General features: G+C 30.5%; 2 protein-coding genes across 12 annotated transcripts; one reads left to right on the top strand and one right to left on the bottom strand.

Annotated features, from left to right (window-relative positions):
- Window positions 1–824: 824 nt before the first annotated feature.
- Window positions 825–11,351, bottom strand: LOC103848504. 10 transcript variants are annotated; one of them, XM_033291126.1, is made up of 8 exons: window positions 6,838–11,351; window positions 6,360–6,497; window positions 6,205–6,249; window positions 3,858–5,512; window positions 3,347–3,767; window positions 2,816–3,278; window positions 2,593–2,674; window positions 838–2,147 (listed from the first exon to the last, which is right to left on the bottom strand). In XM_033291126.1, exons 4-8 carry the CDS (start codon window positions 3,924–3,926, stop codon window positions 1,923–1,925), a joined length of 1,260 nt encoding a protein of 419 aa, XP_033147017.1. In that variant the 5' UTR covers window positions 3,927–5,512; window positions 6,205–6,249; window positions 6,360–6,497; window positions 6,838–11,351; the 3' UTR covers window positions 838–1,922. The 10 variants fall into 10 exon arrangements, with proteins under 10 accessions (XP_009123645.1, XP_009123643.1, XP_009123644.1 ...); XM_033291122.1 differs by lacking the exon at window positions 3,858–5,512 and having other exon boundaries at window positions 6,838–6,912; window positions 7,006–11,351; XM_009125394.3 differs by lacking the exon at window positions 3,858–5,512 and having other exon boundaries at window positions 6,838–6,928; window positions 7,026–11,351.
- Window positions 11,352–12,148: 797 nt separating this feature from the next.
- Window positions 12,149–21,968, top strand: LOC103848503. 2 transcript variants are annotated; one of them, XM_033291113.1, is made up of 4 exons: window positions 12,149–12,297; window positions 12,406–18,359; window positions 18,562–19,430; window positions 19,512–20,363. In XM_033291113.1, the coding sequence occupies exons 3-4, from the start codon at window positions 18,564–18,566 to the stop codon at window positions 20,121–20,123; spliced, it is 1,479 nt and encodes a 492-aa protein (XP_033147004.1). In that variant the 5' UTR covers window positions 12,149–12,297; window positions 12,406–18,359; window positions 18,562–18,563; the 3' UTR covers window positions 20,124–20,363. The 2 variants fall into 2 exon arrangements, with proteins under 2 accessions (XP_033147004.1, XP_033147003.1); XM_033291112.1 differs by having other exon boundaries at window positions 12,406–19,430; window positions 19,512–21,968.
- The last annotated feature ends 403 nt before the right edge of the window (window positions 21,969–22,371 follow it).

Below are 22,371 nucleotides of genomic sequence, written 5' to 3'. Positions count from 1 at the left end.
TTCAAATTCGATAGTTATTTTCATTGTCATTTTCTGTGATTGATTGTAATATGAAATTTATTTTTTAAATGTTGCACAAATTTGATTATTTGGAATCTTCATTATTACCAATTCTAGTTTAGAAATCTAAATTCTATTATTTAGATGAATGGTGGTGAAGTTGAGGTTTGCATTATATTTTGAGATTTGGGTTTACAGTTTAGGGTTTTGGGTTTATATTTGGGTTTAGGATTTAATAATTAGTGCTTAGGGTTTAGTAATTTCGTTCTTAAACTTGGTCATTTGGAAAATGTAAATGGAGTGGACCAGTACATCTATACTATTTATAGCGGTTCCATACTATGTCGTCTACAATGAGAAAATTGACAACATATTATATAGATTGTTTGGGTTTATACTTTAGTTATTTGGGTTTAGATTTAGTAACTAGGGATTTGTCTAGGGTTTTAGTATTTAAGTGGGTGAGTAGAGTTTAGTTTTTAGAGTTTATATTTGGGTTTAAAGTTTAGTGATTAGGGTTTAGGGTTTATATTTGGGTTTAGGGTTTATATTTGGGTTTAGGGTTTAGTGATTTGGGTTTAGGGTTTATATTTGGGTTTAGGGTTTAGTGATTAGGGTTTAGGGTTTATATTTGGGTTTAGGGTTTAGCGATTAGGGTTTAAGGTTTAGTGATTAGGGTTTAGGGTTTATATATGTGTTTAGGGTTTAGTGATTAGGGTTTAGGGTTTATATTTGGGTTTAGGGTTTAGTGATTAGGATTTAGAGTTTAGTGATTAGTGTTTAGGGTCTATATCTGGGTTTAGAGTTTAGTGATTATGGTTTAGGGTTTATATTTGTGTTTATGGTTTAGTGATTAGGGTTTAGGGTTTAGTAATTTTGTTTTCAAACTAGAGTTTAGGGTTTAGAGTTTATATGTCATGTCTTCAAATTTGATATTTCTCTTCTATGCCATTTTGTATGATTGCTCGTAATATAAAATTAGTTTCATTCAAATGTTTGACAATGTGAGGGTCATGTCTAGTTTAACAACGTCTTTTTCATCAACAAGTACTTTTATTTCTTCTTCTACTATTTTACATATGATTCCCAACTAACATAAATAGAACAAATATTTGTATACTATTTTATACAATGTTCCATACTATGTATGTATAGTACTTGAAAATATTATAAAATATTATATATTTCAGATTTTGATTTTCTTTTAAATATATATTATAGCTTAGATTTTAGTTTAGGATTTAGTGGCCATGATTTAGAGTTTAGTAATTAGGGGTTGGATTTAGAGTTTAGTATCATATTTTCCATCTTTATATACTATAGTTTAGTATCACAAAATATTATATATATTTTTAGATTTTAATTTTATTTAAAATTATAAATATATAATATAGTTTACATTTGAGTTTGAGTTTAGTGGTCCATTTAGGCTTTAGTATTTAAAAGTTGGAGTTAATGAAATGTTTGTGGTGATATAAAGTAAAATTAATGAAATATTTGTGATTATGTGTATGTGATGTGGCTGTGTTATCTTCCTTTTGTTGGTGACAGTTTGCATTAATTATTGGCCACACTTGGATTTTGTCAACGTCATCTCCACATCTTGAAGTCACCGGCAACTTGCATGAATCAAGGGTAAAACCGGTGGAAATGAAGCACAATTGATAGATACTATATTATGTCAAAATCAGTGCTCTGCACTTAGTTTCTTTTCCAAACTTGGTCATTTCACAAATTGATCCATCTAAAAATGTAGTTATCCACTAATTTTTTTTTTTTGCAAATAAGTTATCCACTAATTCCTTGTTGTATTTCATTGTTATTATTAATAACATAAATATTGATAATCCAACACACATAATAAACAAAAATTCTTGTCATTGTTGTCCATTTGTAATATACTTTCTCTTCTTTAAAATAAGTTAGTGACAAGTATTAGTGCAAGGAATACAACCACATGAGCTTCGCCCAGAAACCAAGTAGCCACGACGGTTTGTTAACTTCCTCGCCGTTTCAGCTGCTCTGTGCAACTGCTCAGCATGTTGCTGCCTCGTCGTAGCTCTCCAGTCCTCCGCTCTCCGGTGCACCGTGTCCATTCTCTTCATCAGTTTCTCTTCAAAATTTGATCTCATCTTCTGTATTTTCATCTAAAACAAATAAAACACCACACAAGAAAAGACAAATTAATTATTAAATGTTAAAAATCAGCACAACGCTGTAAAATTAGGACTTGTATGATTTAATAAGTTACATAATAAAATGATTAACGGTTTAATACAGATATAAACTCTATAAATAAATTTTCACATGGGACTTGCACAAGTTTCAAGGACAGCTACAAAGATACATCATCATCTCTTTTTAAAAAATTAGAAAATCGAAGTTTGTTTGAAAAAAAAAAAAAAAAAAAAAACTCGAAGACTTTTTTGCTTCTAAAGTAACAAAGACTAGTCAATGAATTCGTGTAAGGGACTTCGGACATTACTCTAATATTTGGCGCATGGCTCCACAAATCTATTACTAGAACAGAACAAAAACCGTATTTTTATACGGTTCTCTCTCTAAAATATACTCGTATTACCATGCACATACCTCGAGTTTCCTGGACTGAGCTTCGGCTTTAGCATTTTGGAGATTCACCCATGCCTGGATCTTGGCTTCTTCTCTTTGATATCTTCAAAAGAAATCAACTTTTTGAGTTTACCAAAATTAAGTTTTTTTTAATAGGTAAAAATGTTTTAATAGTTTAACAGAAAAAAAAGGTTTTAATAGTTTCTTTCAAGACTTTTTCTTTTTCTTTCAAGATTCATGTTACCTTTGGCAAAACTTGATCTTGTCGTCTTGACCATCCCATAAAACAGCTTTAGATTCTGAAACACTTCTCCGTAACTCACTTTCCATGTCCATTTGTCTTAAGCTCTTCGATATCTCTTCTTCTTCCTCTTCCCTCGAGTTCCAATGAGTGACCGAGTTATAGTACTGAGTCGCTGCTGACCCACTGAGTCGTAGCTTGTCGGCGAACTCGGAGATGTCTATAACGTTTTTGGTTTCTGTTAACGGACCAGACATTTTCGAAGGCGTGTTGTGTCTCGCCGGAGACATGCTTTTGAACGGCGTGTGACATCTTGAAGCGGTTACGCTTCCGGCTGGTGTCATCTCTGTTCCCATGTCTCTGTGTTGAACTTGAGCTTCTTCTTCTTCCTGAAACTGGAGAAACTTGTCGGAATCTCTGAATATAAACCCTTCCGTTGATGGGAGCACTTCGTTTGCTAACTTATCTACAAGAACACAGAGTCAAAGATCAAAACTTTTCAAGAATCTATTAAAAGGGTTTCTATATTTGTACCTTTAAGTATAAGACCTGGTGGAGATAATGAGACTTTCTCCTCTGTAACCCTAGACTTCTCCGAGTAAACAACTTTGAGGGAATGTGCCGGAGATTCATGACCGGAGGTGACCCATTTCTCTGCATCGACCCATTTAGAAGGAAAGTTTCTTCTTCTCCCAGAGACATTGCTACTGAAACTGAAGACTCCTCTACCTGGAGTGCAAGGAGACTCCATTAGCATAACTCTTCTCTGCCCACTGCTTCTTCCTTCTCCAATGCTCTTTTGGGACGAGAAACTCTGTCTTCTTTCATTTACCATATCACTACTGCTGCTGCTACTGCTTAGGTCTGCATTTTTATTTGGGTTGATTCTGCTTGTAAGCGAATCTTCTGCAAATGGGTTTGTGTCCATTCTTGGCTCCACATCTACAGTTTTCTCCTGAAAACAAATAAACACAAGAAAGAGAGATTCAATAACAAGAAACAGAAGAGAAGTATTAAAGACAAGAAAATACATTGTTTCTTTTACCATATTAGGAGGAAACAAAGACTGAGTTTGAAGATGGAGTTTGGTGTTGCTGTTTCTTGTGATGTCCATGGAGTTTTCTTTGTTTTGTTTCTTCTTTTGTGGTTTTGTGTTCTTATCTTGCTAACTAGTTGTATGCATCTAATGTAGCAGTTCTATTGTCGTAGAAGAGCCTATAATTAAAAAGTGAAGTAATTTTAAAATGGCATTAGCTTTTAGATGTCTATAGGAAAAAGGCTTGACCAGTTTTTAAGAGTGGACGGACCATTGGATTCTATATTTCATTCGTTTTCTTACTTATCTTGTATTATTCTATACTAGTCTTTGGATTCTAATAGGAAACACTTTTTTTTTTTTTGAACAACTAATAGGAAACACTAAAAAATGATATAATTATAAACTAGATCCGCGCTTACAGAAATATTTTTTTTTAACTAAATCTACTTACAATATGAATAGACTTAAACATTTTTTTTTTGATAAGTAATGTTTTAACATTTTTATTTTTGTGAATTTCAAAACAATATAATTATATCATTTTACATTTATATTAAATAGGAAAGTTATCTAATATATTTCTTAATTTTGTTTTTAATTATTTCAGTCCATTTCATTATGAAGTTTTAGTAAAATATTTGTAGTTTCTTTGACTAAATTTGTAATATATACTTATTTGATTAATTTTTAATTGTTAAACTTATGCAATGTTAGTTTGTATAAAACTATTTGATGTCTACTTAAACCAAGCATAATCTCGCATATATAATTATATGTTCTTAAGAATAAAAATAATTTACGAATAAGAATCTAATATTTATTAAGTTAAAAGGAATGAAAATACAAACAAAATAATCTATTAATTTAATTAATTTTTATAGTAAATGATTTTTGTAGTATCTAAACCCGCAAAAATATATCTATTATTAAACAAAAATCATTTTCATAGACCCAATCTTTCTTTCATAAGCTTTTAAATTATATACAACCTTCTACTATATACTTAAATTCACTTTTCTAATTATGGAAAATAACATATAAACTACTAAATGTGTTTCCAAACAACACGATAACTAATCTTTTGGCCAAACAATATAAAACACTAGGTAGTAACCCGCGCTGTGCGCGAAGTGAAATAGTTTATTAGATTATTTATTGTATGTTGCACTAAAAAATTCGTTGTATAGATTGTTTAGTGATGTGCATTCATATATTCGTTCGGATTCAGTTGATCTATTCAGATTTCAGATTTTTAGAGTTAAAATTTTAAATCGTATTCAGATATTTACAAATTTTGGTTTGGATTTGGTTCGACTCATTGCGGACTCGGTTCGGATTCGAGTTCATGTACCCATATTAATTATGTATTTTTTTAACCAAAATCTAAATATACTTAAATCCTCAAAATCAAGAAATAAAATAATATAAAACATAAAAATTTGAATAATGCAAGACTAAATATTTAAATTTACGTAACAATTAGTTCAATTTAAATAGGATGGAGAACGAATAAATATTTTCAGTATTTTGAACATTTTTAGATATTATCAAGCTATTATAAACACATTGGATAGTCTAGCACGATGTGCCAGAAAACAATCGTCTTTCGTCGTTCATATGGATGCAGAGCTTCCGGATTGGTTCGCAGAGTCTATATGAGTCTGTTTGTTGTTGACAAAAAAAAAAAAAAAAAAAAAAACACATTGGTTTTCAGTTGGTTGGGTCATGAATCAAGATTTTGTTCAAATCCGGCGAGACACCAATCTTTCGGAAACAAAGCCAGCTAGTTACAGAACAACCACTGGAGCCATAAGCTGGTGGACATCAACCACATCCCCAGAAACTAGACAAACATAACTAAAAGCTACAATTTTCCAGATAACAATTTAAGATCCAATATCACAATACACTGATAAAAGTAAAGATTAAACGTGATAAGAAGGATAGAAAGAGAAACCACCAAGGTTCGAACATTATTAAGGATGTTCAAGCCCTGGCTCTTTATTTTTCTCCAATCCACTTCATATCACTTAGGAGACATGAGTAGGAAACATGAAACAGCCACGTAAGACGTAGAGAAGACCGGTTAACTAAGAGCATGATTATCCCTAGAACCCCATTAGGATCTCTTAATGATTTTTTTTTTAGTAATAAATGTTAGTTAAGAACCTTAAGTTAAGAAACACCTACTTTTTGTCCTCCATTGCTAGTTTTTTAATTAAGAGTTAAGAAATTGTTTTTGATTGTTTACAATAGAGAAATTGTTTTTGATTGTTTACAAGATAGAAGAAGAAGGAAGAACATGCGAAGGAGAATGGAGAACAAAAGCTATATATACAAGTTTGTGAATTACCTTGAATATATACAAGTTTGTCTCTGCATCAAATCCTCCTGCGAACTAAAAAAACATACAACAAATAAACAGATTTATTTAGAGTTTGGACAAACAAATGTTGTAACAGAACCAAACCAAAACAGAAGAAGATGATCAAGGCCTTTTGCTTTTACCTGATGAACATGGAACGCAAATCTGACGCCTTGAACCATAAGCTCTTCCTCTTCAGGGCCACCGCCTCCAATGGCTTCAAGCTCTGCAGATACTCTCTTCATTTACTTCATTGCTAGTTTTACATACGCCAATTTTATCTAAAAATCACATTTGCTACACACTTGAATACAAACTTCCATATTCCAAATTTTTTATTTGCACAAACTTTCACCATGTAAACACTCAAAACAGAAAACACAATAATAGAGTGAAGACAAACCAATCTTCTTACATTGTCCTGCCTGTGCCAGCCAGCAACAATTCACTTTAATCAAAGAATGGGGACCATAACAATTGTTGTTTCTATTATCTTCTTTATTCATCACACTACTCCAATCGAATAGTAAGTAGTGACCACAAGTAACTAGCTAAATCAAACCATTACCGATTTGTAATCAGACCATTAAGCAAAAAAAAAACAAAACAAGTGTTACTGACCTCACTAGTAATGCCGTTTTCGAGCATCCAATCAACAGGAATCTGGAAAGTCTTGAACTTTGTAACAGCTGATTCCTTCATCCTCGAGAGACTATAAACACAGGGAGACTGAGACATATTAACCATCAAAAGCCTTGACCTTTGCTTCTTAATCCGCAAAACAGGGACTTTCAGTTCCTTAATCAAACCTCCAATTGATTTGTCTGGTAATCGGTTGAGAATCTCCCTGATGATCTCTGGAGGAAGTTCGAAAGATTCCGGAGAGGTTTCTTTCGTGATCTCTTCTCTCCGCCGTCTCCTCTTCGCCAATCGTCACTTCCATTACTGCGTAGAGAGAGACAGAGAGATAGCGCAAAAAATGACTCCTCTCCTCTGCCTCCTGATCTTGTGACACATGTCACTTAGTTTCCTTCTCTTAATTAAGAGACGTGTCTTGGATTTATTTTTTTTTCATTTTTTTAAATTCTAATTACCTTAAGAAACATATTTAAGAAAATGCGTTAATGATGGCCTAACACCGTAAAACTGTAAAAGCCTTAATTTATTACGATAGGACAACTTTTATTTATATAAAAAAAGAACATAAATAAAAATTACAATATCAAAATATAAAAAAAAAAATAGTTACAGAGTACATATGACAAATTCTTTCCATGGATCTTTAAATGCCCGTAGGGCAACAATTTTGTAGATATCATATTCTCAAGATACAATTCTAGTGTTTTTTATTGTGCAACACTAAAAGATAGAATCTAGCGAACCAAGAATATTTGTTTACTTTTAAGGAAACAAAGTAGAGAGAAAAATATTGAGCTAATTTGCTCAAAAAATATTCTAAGGAATTGTTGAATATGTTTTCCTCTGTCTCAAATGAGCTACCACAAGTGTGTTCCTATTTAACTTGAAAATGAGTCACCTTGTGTAATAATGGAGTAAAAAAAAACGTACCAATTTGCATTCAATTGTAAGAATGAAAGTTTTAATTACCATGGCACACACGTATATTTTTCATATCAAAGCCATAAAGATCATCAAATACATCAATATACTTTATTAGGTATATATTTTTATATTTAAGCAAATATAATAATATTTTATGAATAAGATTTGAAACTAAATTAATTGGCATAAAGTCTAGTTAATAAATTTTAATTTTAATTCAAACCTAAATAATAAAAGTGAAATAATTGCTAAAATTTCATATCTAGCCAAATAAAAACTTCGGAAATTTTCCAAAATAGAATGAAAACAATTTTTTTTTGTCTCTTTGATATAATTCCTTTTTGGTCATTGTTTTTTTCTCTTTTACTCATTCCATTTTTCAAACTTAAAGAAATAAATAGTTTTATGAATAAAAAAATTATGAAAATAGAAATAATTGATTAAATATCCATATACACAAACTGATATTTCTTTTGGGTTGAGAAATTTGTTAAATTAAAAATTTTAATTATGTTCTAAGAAAAGTAGATTTCATCTTCTACAAAAAAACAGCTTGGTAGAAATTGAATTTCATATTAAAAAATTTAATCTACTTTCTCTAGAACCAATATTCTACTTTTAGATAAAATTCTAAATATGAAAAATGCGAAATTTACGCACTGTAAATGTAGTTACATTTTTTTCTGAATGCAACTTCTATTTTTATGAGCAATTTTAAAGTTCTAAGAATACGAAATTCAGAAATAACTCAAAAGGCTACATACAGTAGAATCTGCTTACTTCGTAGTTGTCATTTCTCTACATAGTGTAAAAGCTACATTCTACGGATAAGAATAACAATATTTCCGAAATATGGCAAGTTTAGTTACAAAATATTCTGAAAATATTTGAAAATAGTTTTAGTTTCCTATAACATGTTTCAGAAACTTTTCTTGTCAAAAAAATACAAATAAATTTTCATATTAATTTTCGATTTATTTTCTACAAATAGATTTTCAAAAATAAAAATAAAAATAAACAGTTTGATTTATTTTAAATTATATTTAAGAATATATATGTAGATATTTAAAATTACAATCTTAGATATATTTTCATTTATTTCTTTGGGTTAAGATATATTAAATCAAATTGTATAAAATTAAAAAAAAAATTATAAAGATAAAAATACAAAATAAACAGATTTCGTATATTAAATTGATTTGGGGATTTATTTTCTTTTTATTTGTTTCCATTTAGATTTTTTTTTAATTAGATCTTGACATAATTTTTTGTGTTTTCTTTTGTTTTTTGGGTCAAAATTTGTTTTTGTTTTTAATTGAAAGGGGAGAGGGTGTTGAAACCATTGTACATGATCTTAGGATATCTAAAGTGAGTAGAAGGCTTATAATATCTAAACTTACATGAATTCGAAAAAAATTAATCAAACTAGAAATGAATTTAGTTCCATATTAAGTTGACATACATAAAATATATTCAAATCTGAAGTATTATTAACTGAACTCGATCCAACGTATATAAACTTCAAATGAGACCTATGAGACCTAGAATTGTGAATCCCAAAACCCCCAAAACTTTACATAAACAAAAAGAAATTTTGAAAAAACAATTTCCAAAAAAAAATTCAAAAAAGAAAATTTATAAAAAAAATTGAATTTGAAAAAGTATAATTCGAAAACATAAAAAATTATTTTATATTTTATTATTTTATTCATTTAAATAATTATTTATTAAATATATAAAAAACAAGTATCTAATAAATATATAAATAAATGCTTAATGGATAATGGTATAAAAAATGGTAAACATGAAAATTCTTCATGATATCTTCTCGAATTTGAGTTTAGGCAAAATACAATCCTGAAATTAAGGAAGATATTGATAAATATGTTTTTAGGGAAAAATATTGATAAAAATTTATAATAATATATTCATAAAATTTAGAAAAAAAAATCATAAATGTGTATTTTAAAAATACATTCTTAAATATATGTTAGGGAGACATTCATGAATATATATTGATGAATACCCTATTAGATTTAAGTTACATGTATATTTAGTAAGATATTCTTAAATATGTATATTATCTTCCTTAAGTTTTTGGAAGAACTTCTTCAGTTTGATATCTAAATTTTATAAAAATAATATATATATATATATATTTAAAAGCATCGACGTAAATTTTTGAAAGATGTTATATATTGAATAATAATTTTCTAAATATGCATATAAATCAAATTCAGGAAGATATCATATATATTTATGAGAAGCTTTCTAAATATTGATACAAATCACATTCAAGAAGTCTTCCGACTTATAAAGAAATTTCCTAATTTGGGAAAAATAAAATGTACATATTCAAAAAGATATTATTAAATATTTAATAAAAGTTATCCAATTATTATTTTTATTTTGTTTGAGAAATAGTTCGTTTAAAAAGGAAATTTGATAATATAGTGGAACTGATAAATTTGATATTTTTACAATTATATAACTCTACGGGTTATTTCCTCGATCATCCAATAGATTAATCATATTTAAATGAACCCAATAAATCATTTTCATTAATAAGAAATAAAAACAAATAATTTTCAATGCAAGACATATTAAACGATGTATTACTCTTTTTCATTTTATTTTGTTAAAAATAAATTAAAACAAATTTGACTCTTACCAAACTAAAATTAGTGATTTATAAATTTATAAAAAAAAATAAAAGAGGCAACTATAATTTATAGTGGATAAAATTTTGTAAATAAAAGTAATCTCACGGTTTGAAAACACATATACAATTTTATTATTTATTAAATAAAAATTCTTACTCTTATGGCTTTATAATATTTTCTTATCTTTGATAACAAATTTTTAAATCATTAATCACTAAATTGAGTCTTAATCATATCTTAGTTTTTAAAATACTGACAAAATATATCTTTGGACAATCAACTTTACATTCATTTCTCGATTCTTTCCACTTTTAAAACACTCACAAAATATATCTTTGGACAATCAACTTTATATTTTGGGTTTAAATTTTAGTGATTATTGCTTATGATTGCTGTTTATAGGATGTGTCTGAGTTTATAAAAACTTAAAAATGATTTAAAAGATTTATTTTAGTCTTTTACATCATAAATTTAGAATATTTATGAAAATGACTATTATTTAACGGTAAAAATTGAAAAGTAATATCAAATTTGTGGTAAAACTAGAATTCTCCCTACATTCATCTCCCCATATTTTCCAACTACATTCCGGATGGAGTTTATAATTGGTAAAAATATGCCATCTATCTATAGTTTTTCTATAAATTCAACCTATATAATGAAATGATATAATGTTTAACAATTATTTTCCCTCCAAACAATCTATTGTTTAAATAAATTTATATAAAAAATAAAACATGGTTTAAAATATTACTAACCACCTTAACTAACAAATAAAATGCATTATTATTAAACTTTAATCATGTTTTATTGTTTAGAAATTTATTCCCAAATATATTAACGTATTAATTAACTATATTAATGTAAAAGAAATTAAAATAAATATTTTTTACCAAAAAAGTAACTATTAGACTGAATCAAAATCAAAAGTTGAATATCTGATCTTTTTCTGAACAAAAAAAAAACAAAAGTGGAAAACTTAGAATTAAAAATAATTATTTAATTAACATTAATATTTTCATCTAAAATTGATTATTATTTATTATTTAAGATAAAATTTCAAATTACAAAAAGGCAATTTGGAAAATGTTGAAAAATAAAATTGAATTAAATTATATATAAAATTGATTATTATTTATTTAATTAACTTTATTTTTGCATCTTAAATTGATTATTATTTACTATTAAAGATAAAATCTAAGATTATAAATATTTAATTTGAAAATGTTGAAAAAGAAGTTGAATTAAATTAAAGGCAACTAAAAATTATATTACACACAACTACTTATATATATATATATATATATAATCACATTAAAATTTATTTATTATCAAAATTAAATAGATCATAATTATTGAAATATCTATATGTAATCACATCTATTTATTTCTGTAAAAATAAAATTTAATGCTATAAAACATACCATATTTTAAATATAGAAAGAAATGAAAAGAGAAAACCAATTAAAATATAAGAAAACTTTAGTAAGAAAATCTACTCAAATTAAAAAAGATACAAACAAAAGTATTATATATAGAGTTTGATTTATTGAAAATTATATAACAATCATAATTATAAGATAAAAATAAGAGAGAAAAGGGTAGAACAAGCTTGTTAAGATATAAGAATGGCAAAATGGAGTGCAATAGTTTTAATAATGATGGTGGTGATTGCTGTTGCGGTTACAGTAGAAGCAAATAAAAAAAAAGAATGTTTTCACAAATGTTCTAAACCTTGTAAGCCTCACCACGGTAATTGTTTTAAACATTGTAAAGCTAAATGTGGTGAGACAAACCCTCATCATGGTCCAGGAGGACATCATCATGGTCGAGGAGGACCCCCTCCTCCCCCTAGGTACTAATGTTTCTACTCCTTCTATCTAATACTATTCTATTGTAATGTATTATTAGTGCTTCACACAATAAATTTTACCTATAAATTGTATATGGTTTATTTTCACAGACAGAACTTTACATGAAATGGGACACGTGGAAGTTCGTGGAAGAAAAAAGTAATTAAAAGAAGTTATATAGAAAGTTTGCGATAATTTCTATAGTTTTAATTTCTTGTTAAAATCGAATAAAAATATTGATAATATAATTATTTCTAATTTCTTATGCGGGTTATATAAGTCCCAGAAAGTAAAGAAAACTACTGAATGACAAAAAAGAAGGAAAAATAATATATTACAAAACAAAACTACTAACACAAAAAAGATAATTGGTTTTACCGACTTTAAAATTATGAGTTTATATAAAACTGTGCCATGTTTTATCAAAATTTGGTTGCTCAACAAATTTCTATAATAAATTTTACAATATAGTATATATATGAGATCATCTTAAAAGTTCGAGATCTTTTTTGTCAATATTAATAAAAGTATCCAAAAGATTCATTTAACCCAAGTCTCTGAACGGATTTAAATAAATAAAATTCGTGTTAAGTTAAACTCAGCCAAATAAGATAAAAAGTACTTATAAAACTACAATTGGTTTACGAAAATAAATTTTCAGCATGTTTAATTTATGTTACTGTTAAATAAACGCTTCAACATTGAAATTATGTGTGATTGATATACGAAAAAATTGTTTTTAGACAAAGATCATTGTGTTTGAAAAAACCATTTATGTTATTATAGAATTTTTCCATTTTATAAATGAAAAAAAAAAAAATATATATATATATATATATATATATATATATATATATATATATATATATATATTAGGCATGGTACTATTGGGTTTGGGTGGAGTCTGTTAGACCCACTGATTCTGTCTAGTAGAACCCCATTTTGAAAGACGGCAGGGATACTTGTACTTGAACAGAGGACTGGTGGTGGCTGCGTCAGTGGCGGTAGTGCTTCTTCGGTGGCAGTGCCGTCCCAAACAATTAGGTGGCTTAAAGCATTTGAAAAAAATGTGGTCTTCATAGAAATTATGTGTGTCTCAAAGACAAAATTATGTATGTCCATCGAGATGGTCAAAGTTTTTTTAAAGTCACGGCTGAAAGAGCTTTTTTTGTTTGTCAAATAAGTTAAATTTCCTTCTTTTTTTTGTCGAGGATTTATTTAGATATTACAATTATGAAAAAGATTACAAAGACGATCAACCGACAATACTACCTACCTTATGAGGATCTACGTCTAACTACATCATTTGAGCCGTCCTATGAAGATCACGCCTGACCGGATTTACTTGCACCATGTTGAGAAACTCTTGTAAGCCTTTCTTCCGTAATCGCATAATTGTTGAATATAATAAATTAAAAAATGGAAACTCGTAAAAAAGAATGAAGATCATGCATTTTTGGTATTAATATAATAAATGAAAAAGGCTTGTATACAAAATTTAAGATGTGGCCTAAATTTTTTTTAAAAAATTATGTGGCCTAAAGCTTGTGCTTTTGTTGCCTTAAGAGGAACGGGCCTGTTCGGTGGTTTCCATGGCTCTGTTTCAGTGGCGTGTCTTCAGTTTAGAGTTAAGTAGTGGCTTCGCAGTGGTTCAATATCTTCATCGGTGTGGCACCTCCAGATTCGTTTGGCAGAGACTGCGGCATTCGAGTTTTCATTTCAACTATTGAACCGCTTTTGGGCTTTTCTGCTCAATCTCTATGGTCAATCGGATCCAAATTTAGTGGGCTTTGATTTTTCTTTACAACTGTTATTTTTTTATCTTCTAGATTTTATAAATTCCCAAAAATTAATATGAAAACCCTTTGAAAAACCCTTTAATATTAACATTGTATATTCCAAAACCATAGAAATGAAACCTCAATTACTTGGACTAGTGGGCCAAAAACCATTTTCACTAAATTCTTCTGTATTTTGGTTTAGATTTTATCATCAACGGTTTTACAAGATAGAACACTTTATGTTCATCAAATATATAGCACACTAGGTAATAAGTCAGAGTATTTGCATTCTCAACACAAGCATCATATTGTATTTAGCTATATACACATTTGAATCCTTCCCCCACGTTTTTCTAAGGTATAATGACTTTTCTGTCCTTATGACCTACATTATGTACATAGCTAAAATACACTAAAGTATTTTGGTTGAGAATCCAAATACTCTATTACTTACTCTTCTTTGCTTGTCATCTCTCTCCTCTCGTCTCCTAATTTTTTTTACAAAAATCTTTATTTTTCTGCAAATCTGAAATCTCCACTATCTCTACCATCGATTCATCTCATCGTCATCTCACATTCCTCTGTGCCACTTCCTATCTTCGTTTCCTTTTCCATCTGATCCAATCAATTTTTTATTCTTACAAAATCTTCTTTAAGTTCAAACTCCAAATCATCATCGACACCGGAGGACATGCCTCCTCTCCCGTCTGAATTCTGCTTTCAATTTTATTTTCACTTTTTCACAATTTGTGTCTTAATTCACTGATTCTTTGTAGGTGGTAATATGTTCCGGCGCATATATAAATCCACCTCTCCCTTTTTATGTTCGCTTGTCCAGTGAACATAAATGTTCAGCGTTGACTTTTCTTATTTCGAAAACCCAGACTCCTTGTTCGAGCACTTACATAATGGAAACTGGTCTTTGAGCAGAGCAATTACAAAGTGGTTACATAATTCAATGAAGGTCATATATTACATTAATGGTTAGAGGAAAGTTTGACAAACCAAAATAATCCAACACCTCACTAAACTCACCTGTAACCGTTTTATGAAACATATTACATCCTTGAAATTGTTCATATATGGTTACAAGAAAGTTTAGCCACAAAACCTCCCCAAAACAAGCTAAACTTTTCTGTAACCGACAAATTTGAAAAATGGTTACATAATTCATTGAAGGTTATATATTACCTTAACGGTTGCAAAAGTTTTTGACAAACCAAAATAATCTGACACCTCGCTAAACTTTTACGTAACTGTTTTCAGAAAACATCTTACATTCTTGAAAGAGTTCATATACAGTTACAAGAAAGTTTAGCCATAAACCTCCCTACACAAGTTAAATTTTTCAGTAACCGATTCAAAATGCTACAACACCGCATACATACATTTTCGAAAAGAAAAATATATTGCACTAGGAATACTAAGCCTTTCATCTGCTCAAAGATTCAACACCTACCCTCCCTCTTGCTCTCTACGGAGGAACTAAATTCCCAGTTTCTCTCCTTTTATACATAATAATTTTGTATGTAGATGAAGATCTTTTTCTATGATTCACCATTAATTCTATCCGAATTTGTCAATCTTCCTCAGCCTTTGATTTATTAATTCCACGGGACTCCATTGTTTCACGTTATTGCGAGGAGAAAAATAAATCTAAGATAAATCTTAACCAAATATTTTTAAAATCCTATTAATTAGCCTCCTATGGTCCTACCTATACACATCCCTAACCTAGATTGTTTCTTCAGTAAGAGAAGGGCTGAAATGTAATTTTACTTCTCCTTTTTTACTGTTCAGGCCAAAAAATTATTGTCGTGGGTATTTTGCTTATTTATCATATTTTTTAGGATTTCTACCCAATTCACTCAATAAGTCATACCTTGCACGGAACGTTTTTTAATAAAATAATTGTTAAGTAAATAATTTTTTTAAACATATTTTGAAGTTGAAAGAAAATACATTTTGAAATAATATATATAATTTTAATGATTTGATCAAGTTAAAATTAAATAAACAGTTAATTTTGTCAATTTAAGTATGAGATCCGATCTGGATCCGATCCAAAAATCCGGATATCCGGCGGAGCCGAATCCGGATCTGGATATTAAAATGTTGGATCCGTCAAAGCCGGATCTGGATATCTTGAGTTTTTAGTCTGGATATCCGGATCCGTAAGTTTTATTATAACTATTTCAAAAATAGTAATATCTATATATAAAAACTAATTTTATTTAATATATTTTCATTTTTATAATAGTATATATAAATTTTATGTAAATTTGGTAATATTATACAAAGAAATAATTAAAAACCTTATATTTTTCATTTTTAAATTATTGTTAATATTTTATATATTAATATTATTATTTTTATTTATTTTAAGGATCTAGATCCGAATCCGGATATCCACCGGGTATTACAGTTTTTAGAAGGATATTCGACGCCCGGATATCCGAGAACCCCGGATCCGGATACCTTAAAATTGCCGGAATACCCGATCCGTCCCAGGCCTACTTGTCTCTTGCCGACGTATATTCTCATAATTTATACTATTAAATTAGAATTCCAGATATGATTATGCCCTTAGTTTTTAGAATTATTTACAAAACAAATGCCATTGCTTATTTTGAATTTTTTTAATAATTAATTCGCTTTCTATATTTATAACGAATCATAAACAACATTATTTTTCTTAGTCAAACTTAGTTCTTCAAAGTTGCTAATTAACATGATTATGACACATGACACTTAAGAATTTAAAATGTTGACATGTGTTAAACTATTTTATAATTAAATATATCTATATATATATATATATATACTAAGAAAATAACAAAACAAATTTTATTAAAATGCAAATTTATATATATATATATATATATATATATCAATAGTAATTTTCCATTTTTAAAATTCTAAACAAAAGATAATTGATTAATATGATTGTGACACATGGCAATTATCTATTTAAGATTGTGATATGTGTTAAACTATTTTATAACAAATATAAATATATATATATATATATACTAAGAAAATAACAAAATCAAATTTTATTTAAAAAGTAATTATACTTATTTGATAGTAATTGTCCTTTTCTAAAATTTTAAACATAAGAAAAATTAAAAAAGTGTTTAATAAATTATTTAATAGTATAAAAATTTTAAAATTATTTAAAAATATTTTCTATTTAAATTTTCCTTTTTAAAAATCTTAAATAAAAAATGATTTTTAAAATAATTGATTAATACTAATTTCCTTTTCTAAAATCCTAAAGAAAAGATAATTGTAACATATTATGTGATTGTAATTTTTCCTTTTAAAATTTTGACATGTGTTAAAATATATCATGATTAATAAAAAAATATATAATAAGATGACAAAAATCGTTTTTGAAACAAAATATTTTAAATATTATTTCTAAGTTTTTTTTGTAAATATAGTTAAAAAGTATTTGTAAAATAATTTATTTACTACTAATTTTCTTTTCTAAAATCCTAAAAACTTAATTATTTGATAGTAATTATCTTTTTCTAAACTGCTAGGAGAGGCAGGAAGAAATTCAAATCTCTGATGTTGCTTTGGATTATTTGATCTCTAGGGTGCCAACCAAATTTTGTTCTGCCTTTTTTTTCCTTTCTTTTTGCCATGGTAGAACAGTATTTTAGATTGAACTCTTGTACAATCTATTTTTCATCAATATGAAATTTACAGTTTAGCAAAAAAAAATTATAATAACAAATATGACTCAAATGCTTTTAATATAGGGAAAATTGGATAAATAGGACACTTTGAACTTGGATTTGTCACATTAGGATTTCTAGAAGATATTTTAGGAAAATAGGATTTTAGATCTTGTAAAATACCAAAGTACCCTTAATTTACCAATTATGTTGAATTTAAATTATAAATTATAATAATTTTCGTAATAGATTTTAATGTTAAAATTAAAATCTATAAAAATTAAAAAATAAAAAAAACACTAAATGGGAAAAAAGGAGACGCGGGATGCCGCAAACCTAATTCCCCTTTCTCTTTGTCTTCTCCGTCGTAGACTCGTCGCTCTCCCACGGCGATTTAGGGTTCAACGGTGAGAAGCTCTGTTCTTCGTCGGTGTTTCATCAGCCCGTGGTCTCTACTCTCGTCTCCGTCACCATCCTTTTCGATCTCACTGAAGACACAACGGCTGCGAATCGTTCTTCCTCTTCGTCGGGTCAAATCGATTTTCGAAGTGTTCTTCCATCAATTTCGCCTCTCAATCTCACAATTCTTCACAGAAGGTATTGGATTTCATCTATAGATTCTCATATTAAACGAAATCGAAGTGTTCTTCCATTAAAGCTTGATTTTTTTTAAAATGATTTGCCGTGTTTCTTAAAATAATTTTGTTTCACGGATTGGTTGATATTATTGAAACCTTTACATGTGTGATGATATTGAAACCTTTACATGTTGAACTAATAATTTTGTCACGGTTTGTAGCTATGTCTGAGGAGCTACCGAAGAGGCTTTTTAAGGAGGGCGAGGAGCCCCGAGTTACTCAGATCAACAACAACTGCAGGATCGACTACATAATCCGAAAGTTCCAAGCGTGGCTGCCAAAGGAGTTGGATGTCGTGAAGAAAGACCCGGTTTTTCATCAGATTTTTAAGCTCCATGAGAATGGTCTTGGATACTCTGCGAGGGTGATACACAGCTTCTTGTGTAGGGAGCTGGTGACTTTCTTACAGCACGAGCTATGGTTTGTCTTTGCGAGGAGACCGCTTCGATTCTCATTGCAAGAGTTCCACGCCGTAACCGGGTTTGAATGCGATACTCACATTTCGATTGAGGAGTTTGAAGAGTGGAAATATGATGGTGGTTTCTGGAGCAAGGTTTTGAGGAGAAAAGATGGAACAATTACACTCTTCAACCTGTGGACTAAGGACAAGGAAGCTGTAAAGAAATGGAAGAATGCAGATCGCATACGTCTTATCTACTTGGCGATCATTCTTTGTGTGGTATTGGCGAGAGATGAGAAGGCTAATATCCCCCTGAAGTACATCGCGGTGGTCATGGATCTTGACAGAGTTCGAAGGTATCCTTGGGGAGTTGCTGCTTATGACCTTCTCTGCAAATCCATAGCCAAAAATCGTTCCCAACTGAAGGAAAAGACCACTAGCTATGTCTTGGATGGCTTCTCATACGCCTTGCAGATTTGGGCAATGGAAGCGGTGCCAAAAATCGGGAAGCTTTGTGGAAAAAAGCTGGATAAGGGTTTCAAGGACGGTCCTAGATGCATAAACTGGATGGGAGCTGCGAAGGTGTCATATGAGGAGATCATTCGCTTGGAGGAGATTATTACACCCAAGGTAATTTTATCTATTTATGACGACTCTTTCCGGTTTGAAATGAGTAGTTAGTATCTAACTGTATTTCCCTGTCTTGTGTAGGATGACATCTACCCATACATCTCATGGACAGGAAATTATGATGTTGTCAAAGCTCAGGCGTTTCGCAGAGATGATGATGTGGAGGATGACAGAATCAAGGTTCTGATGGAGATGATAAAGAAGGGGCATGATTTTAGTGAGCATGTTTGGGAAACTGAAGAAAATGAAGTGATTTCTTTATCTCTCGATGACGAATCAGCTGTGAATGATGAAGCAAGCGTGAATGTTGAAGCAGCCGAGAGTGATGACGACTTTCAGACTCCGAAAGGATCAAAAAACGTTGGTTCTAGATCAAAGAGGGGTAAAAAGAGGCTTCCCGATCGTGGTATGGAGAAGAGAAAGCATAAGGTTCTCGCAAGTGGCGCAAAGCAAGCTCCTTTTAATGAAGACATGAAGGCTTTTATGACACAGTTGTTTGAGCACAACTTCTCTGGAATGGAACAAAGGATACAGAAACAGATGGCCGAGACATTTGAGCAGATGCGGACAGAGCTTAAACAATCACGTAAGGAAGCCAGCGTTGAAGTTGAGCTTGGAGAGCCTTCACCGACAAAGCCATCGACGAGCCAGGCACCGTTGAGGAGGTCCACACGCGGGGTAAACAAACACTAGTCTTCACCATCCTCTTCAATGTTATTTTGTCTTGTTTAAGTTCGTGGTTTGCGTGTCTGTTTGTTTTATTGGCATCTAAGTTATCGGCCTGAATTTTGTTGTACTTTATAAGGTCTCGGTTTGTATGTGTGCTTGGTGTGTAAGTGTTCTTGGTTTGTAAGTGTCTTGTTTGAACTTATGTAATGGTCTGGAACTTTTATGTAAAATAATTATTAATGATAATGTATTTTGGTATCTCAATTATTGCTTATTTGTCATGAAATAACAGGATGGTTCCGAGACTACATTCGATGTGAATTATAGTGAAGCAGATGATTTGGGTCGCGGGATAGGTACACAAGGGGTTGAAGGGCTTTCTCAGACGTCGTATGTGCCAGGCTTTGATCCATCTCAGGACAAAAAAGAAGAAGACTGGTGGACTCCAATGACTTCGGTCCGAGGTTCAGTGGATAATCCAGTAAAGAAAGAAAAGACAGAGATGAATACAGCTCCACCGCCGTCACAGTGGGAGAAATGGTGCAAAAGAAAAGGTCATGGACTTCAGCTTAGCGATTCACCATTGCCAGAAGATGCTTCTCCGCAGGCGTCACTTTATTATATCTCCGAAGAGTCATGGAAAGGATTCACGGAATGGGCATTAAAGCCTATACCTTTAACAATTGGTCCTACATGCTTTAATTTGTCTGTAGCTACAAGAGTAGTAAGTGCTGGAAAATGGCTTGGAAACGAGGTAATGAATCTTGTACTAACCTTTAGTGAATTTATCTTCCTAACACTTCTTATATGCTATATTACTTAACTTTCATTGTAAATTTTTAGGAGATGGATGCGGTTATGTTTATATGGCGTGTGAACACTACATTGAATCGTTGGGCCCCTCGGCGTGTTGCTTTCATGAGTGCTATGTTTTGCCTCCAAGTAGACGCTGCATACAAGAAGTTTTTACCAAACAAAAAAGCCTATCAATTGCCTGATTTCCTTCTTGGGTACGGCAGAGGAGAGCTTCCATCTCATGGGCGGACTGATCTAGTTTGGGGTGTTGATGTTGATCGACTCTACTTTCCTCTGTTTGTAAATGGTAACCATTCAGTTCTTTTTACATCCTAGTATACATTTCTTCGTTTACAAATTTTTGTGGACACGAACGCAGGTAATCACTGGGTTGGTGTCTGTGTAAACATCATTGAAAGAAAAGTAGAAGTCTTTGATTGCGGTCGGGGAAAGAACAGACAGTACGTTGAGAAGTTTGCTGCTATCATTCCTAGGATTGTGAAGTCCGTTGCACCACAAGAAAGACAGAAGCAGCTACTCCTCTCATCATATTCTATCGTGGATGTGCCTATGAAGTTGAGATTGAATAAAAGTTGTTGTGATTGCGGTGCATACGCTTTGAAGCACTTGGAATGCTCGCTGCTTGGTCTTGACGTCAGTTTAGTGGATGATGAAATCATTATGGGTTGTAGACAGAAGATTGGAGTGGACTTATGGGAGGCTGCACACGACCCCATCTTTGCTGAGGTTATGACACGATATGTGCCTTCACCATGGGAGAGGTCTGAGGTCTTTGACCTGGAGGATGATTGATTAACTGTGATTTTAGTAGTTTGGTTTGTTAGAATTAGAAAACAACTTTGGCTTTGGTATTTGATTTGAATTAAGAAACAACTCTAGCTTTGATTTTGTATAAATTATGAAACAACCCTATAAAGAACAAAATCATAAAAACTGAGGACCCAAACCCTAAACAAACCCTTAACTAAAACCATAACCATAGACATACCCTAACCAAACCCTTAACTTAAACCATAACCATAGACATACCCTAACCAAACCCTAAAACCATAATACAATCATGATTCTTAATCATACCCTAAACAAACCCTAAATCTGTAATTCATAGTCAAACCCTTAACCCTAAATAAACTCTAAAACCATAACCGTAGACATACTCTAACCAAACCCTTAACTAAAACCAAATACAAATTAATCCAACGCCTCAAACACACACCTATTTATTGATTATTTTTGTACATTGGTCACTATCTAAGTACGTCCGTCCACTATGTTTGATAGATGTTTAAACACTAATTTAGAGGGTTCAAAGACAAAGTTCTTGTGGTGTTATCGATAAATTCAAAATGATTTTTTTCTGCTCTGCCTTAGCTAGAATACGCGTTCTGGGAGTATGAAACGACGTAGTTTTGGTTATTTTTTTGACCTAATCTCTTTTCTTCCTCATTCTTCCTCG

The sequence above is a fragment of the Brassica rapa genome, chromosome A05 (genome assembly GCF_000309985.2).
Source record: "Brassica rapa cultivar Chiifu-401-42 chromosome A05, CAAS_Brap_v3.01, whole genome shotgun sequence".
Taxonomy (NCBI): domain Eukaryota; kingdom Viridiplantae; phylum Streptophyta; class Magnoliopsida; order Brassicales; family Brassicaceae; genus Brassica; species Brassica rapa.
The sequence above is the reverse complement of the archived record's forward strand: the minus strand, read 5'-3'. Positions and strand labels throughout refer to the sequence as shown.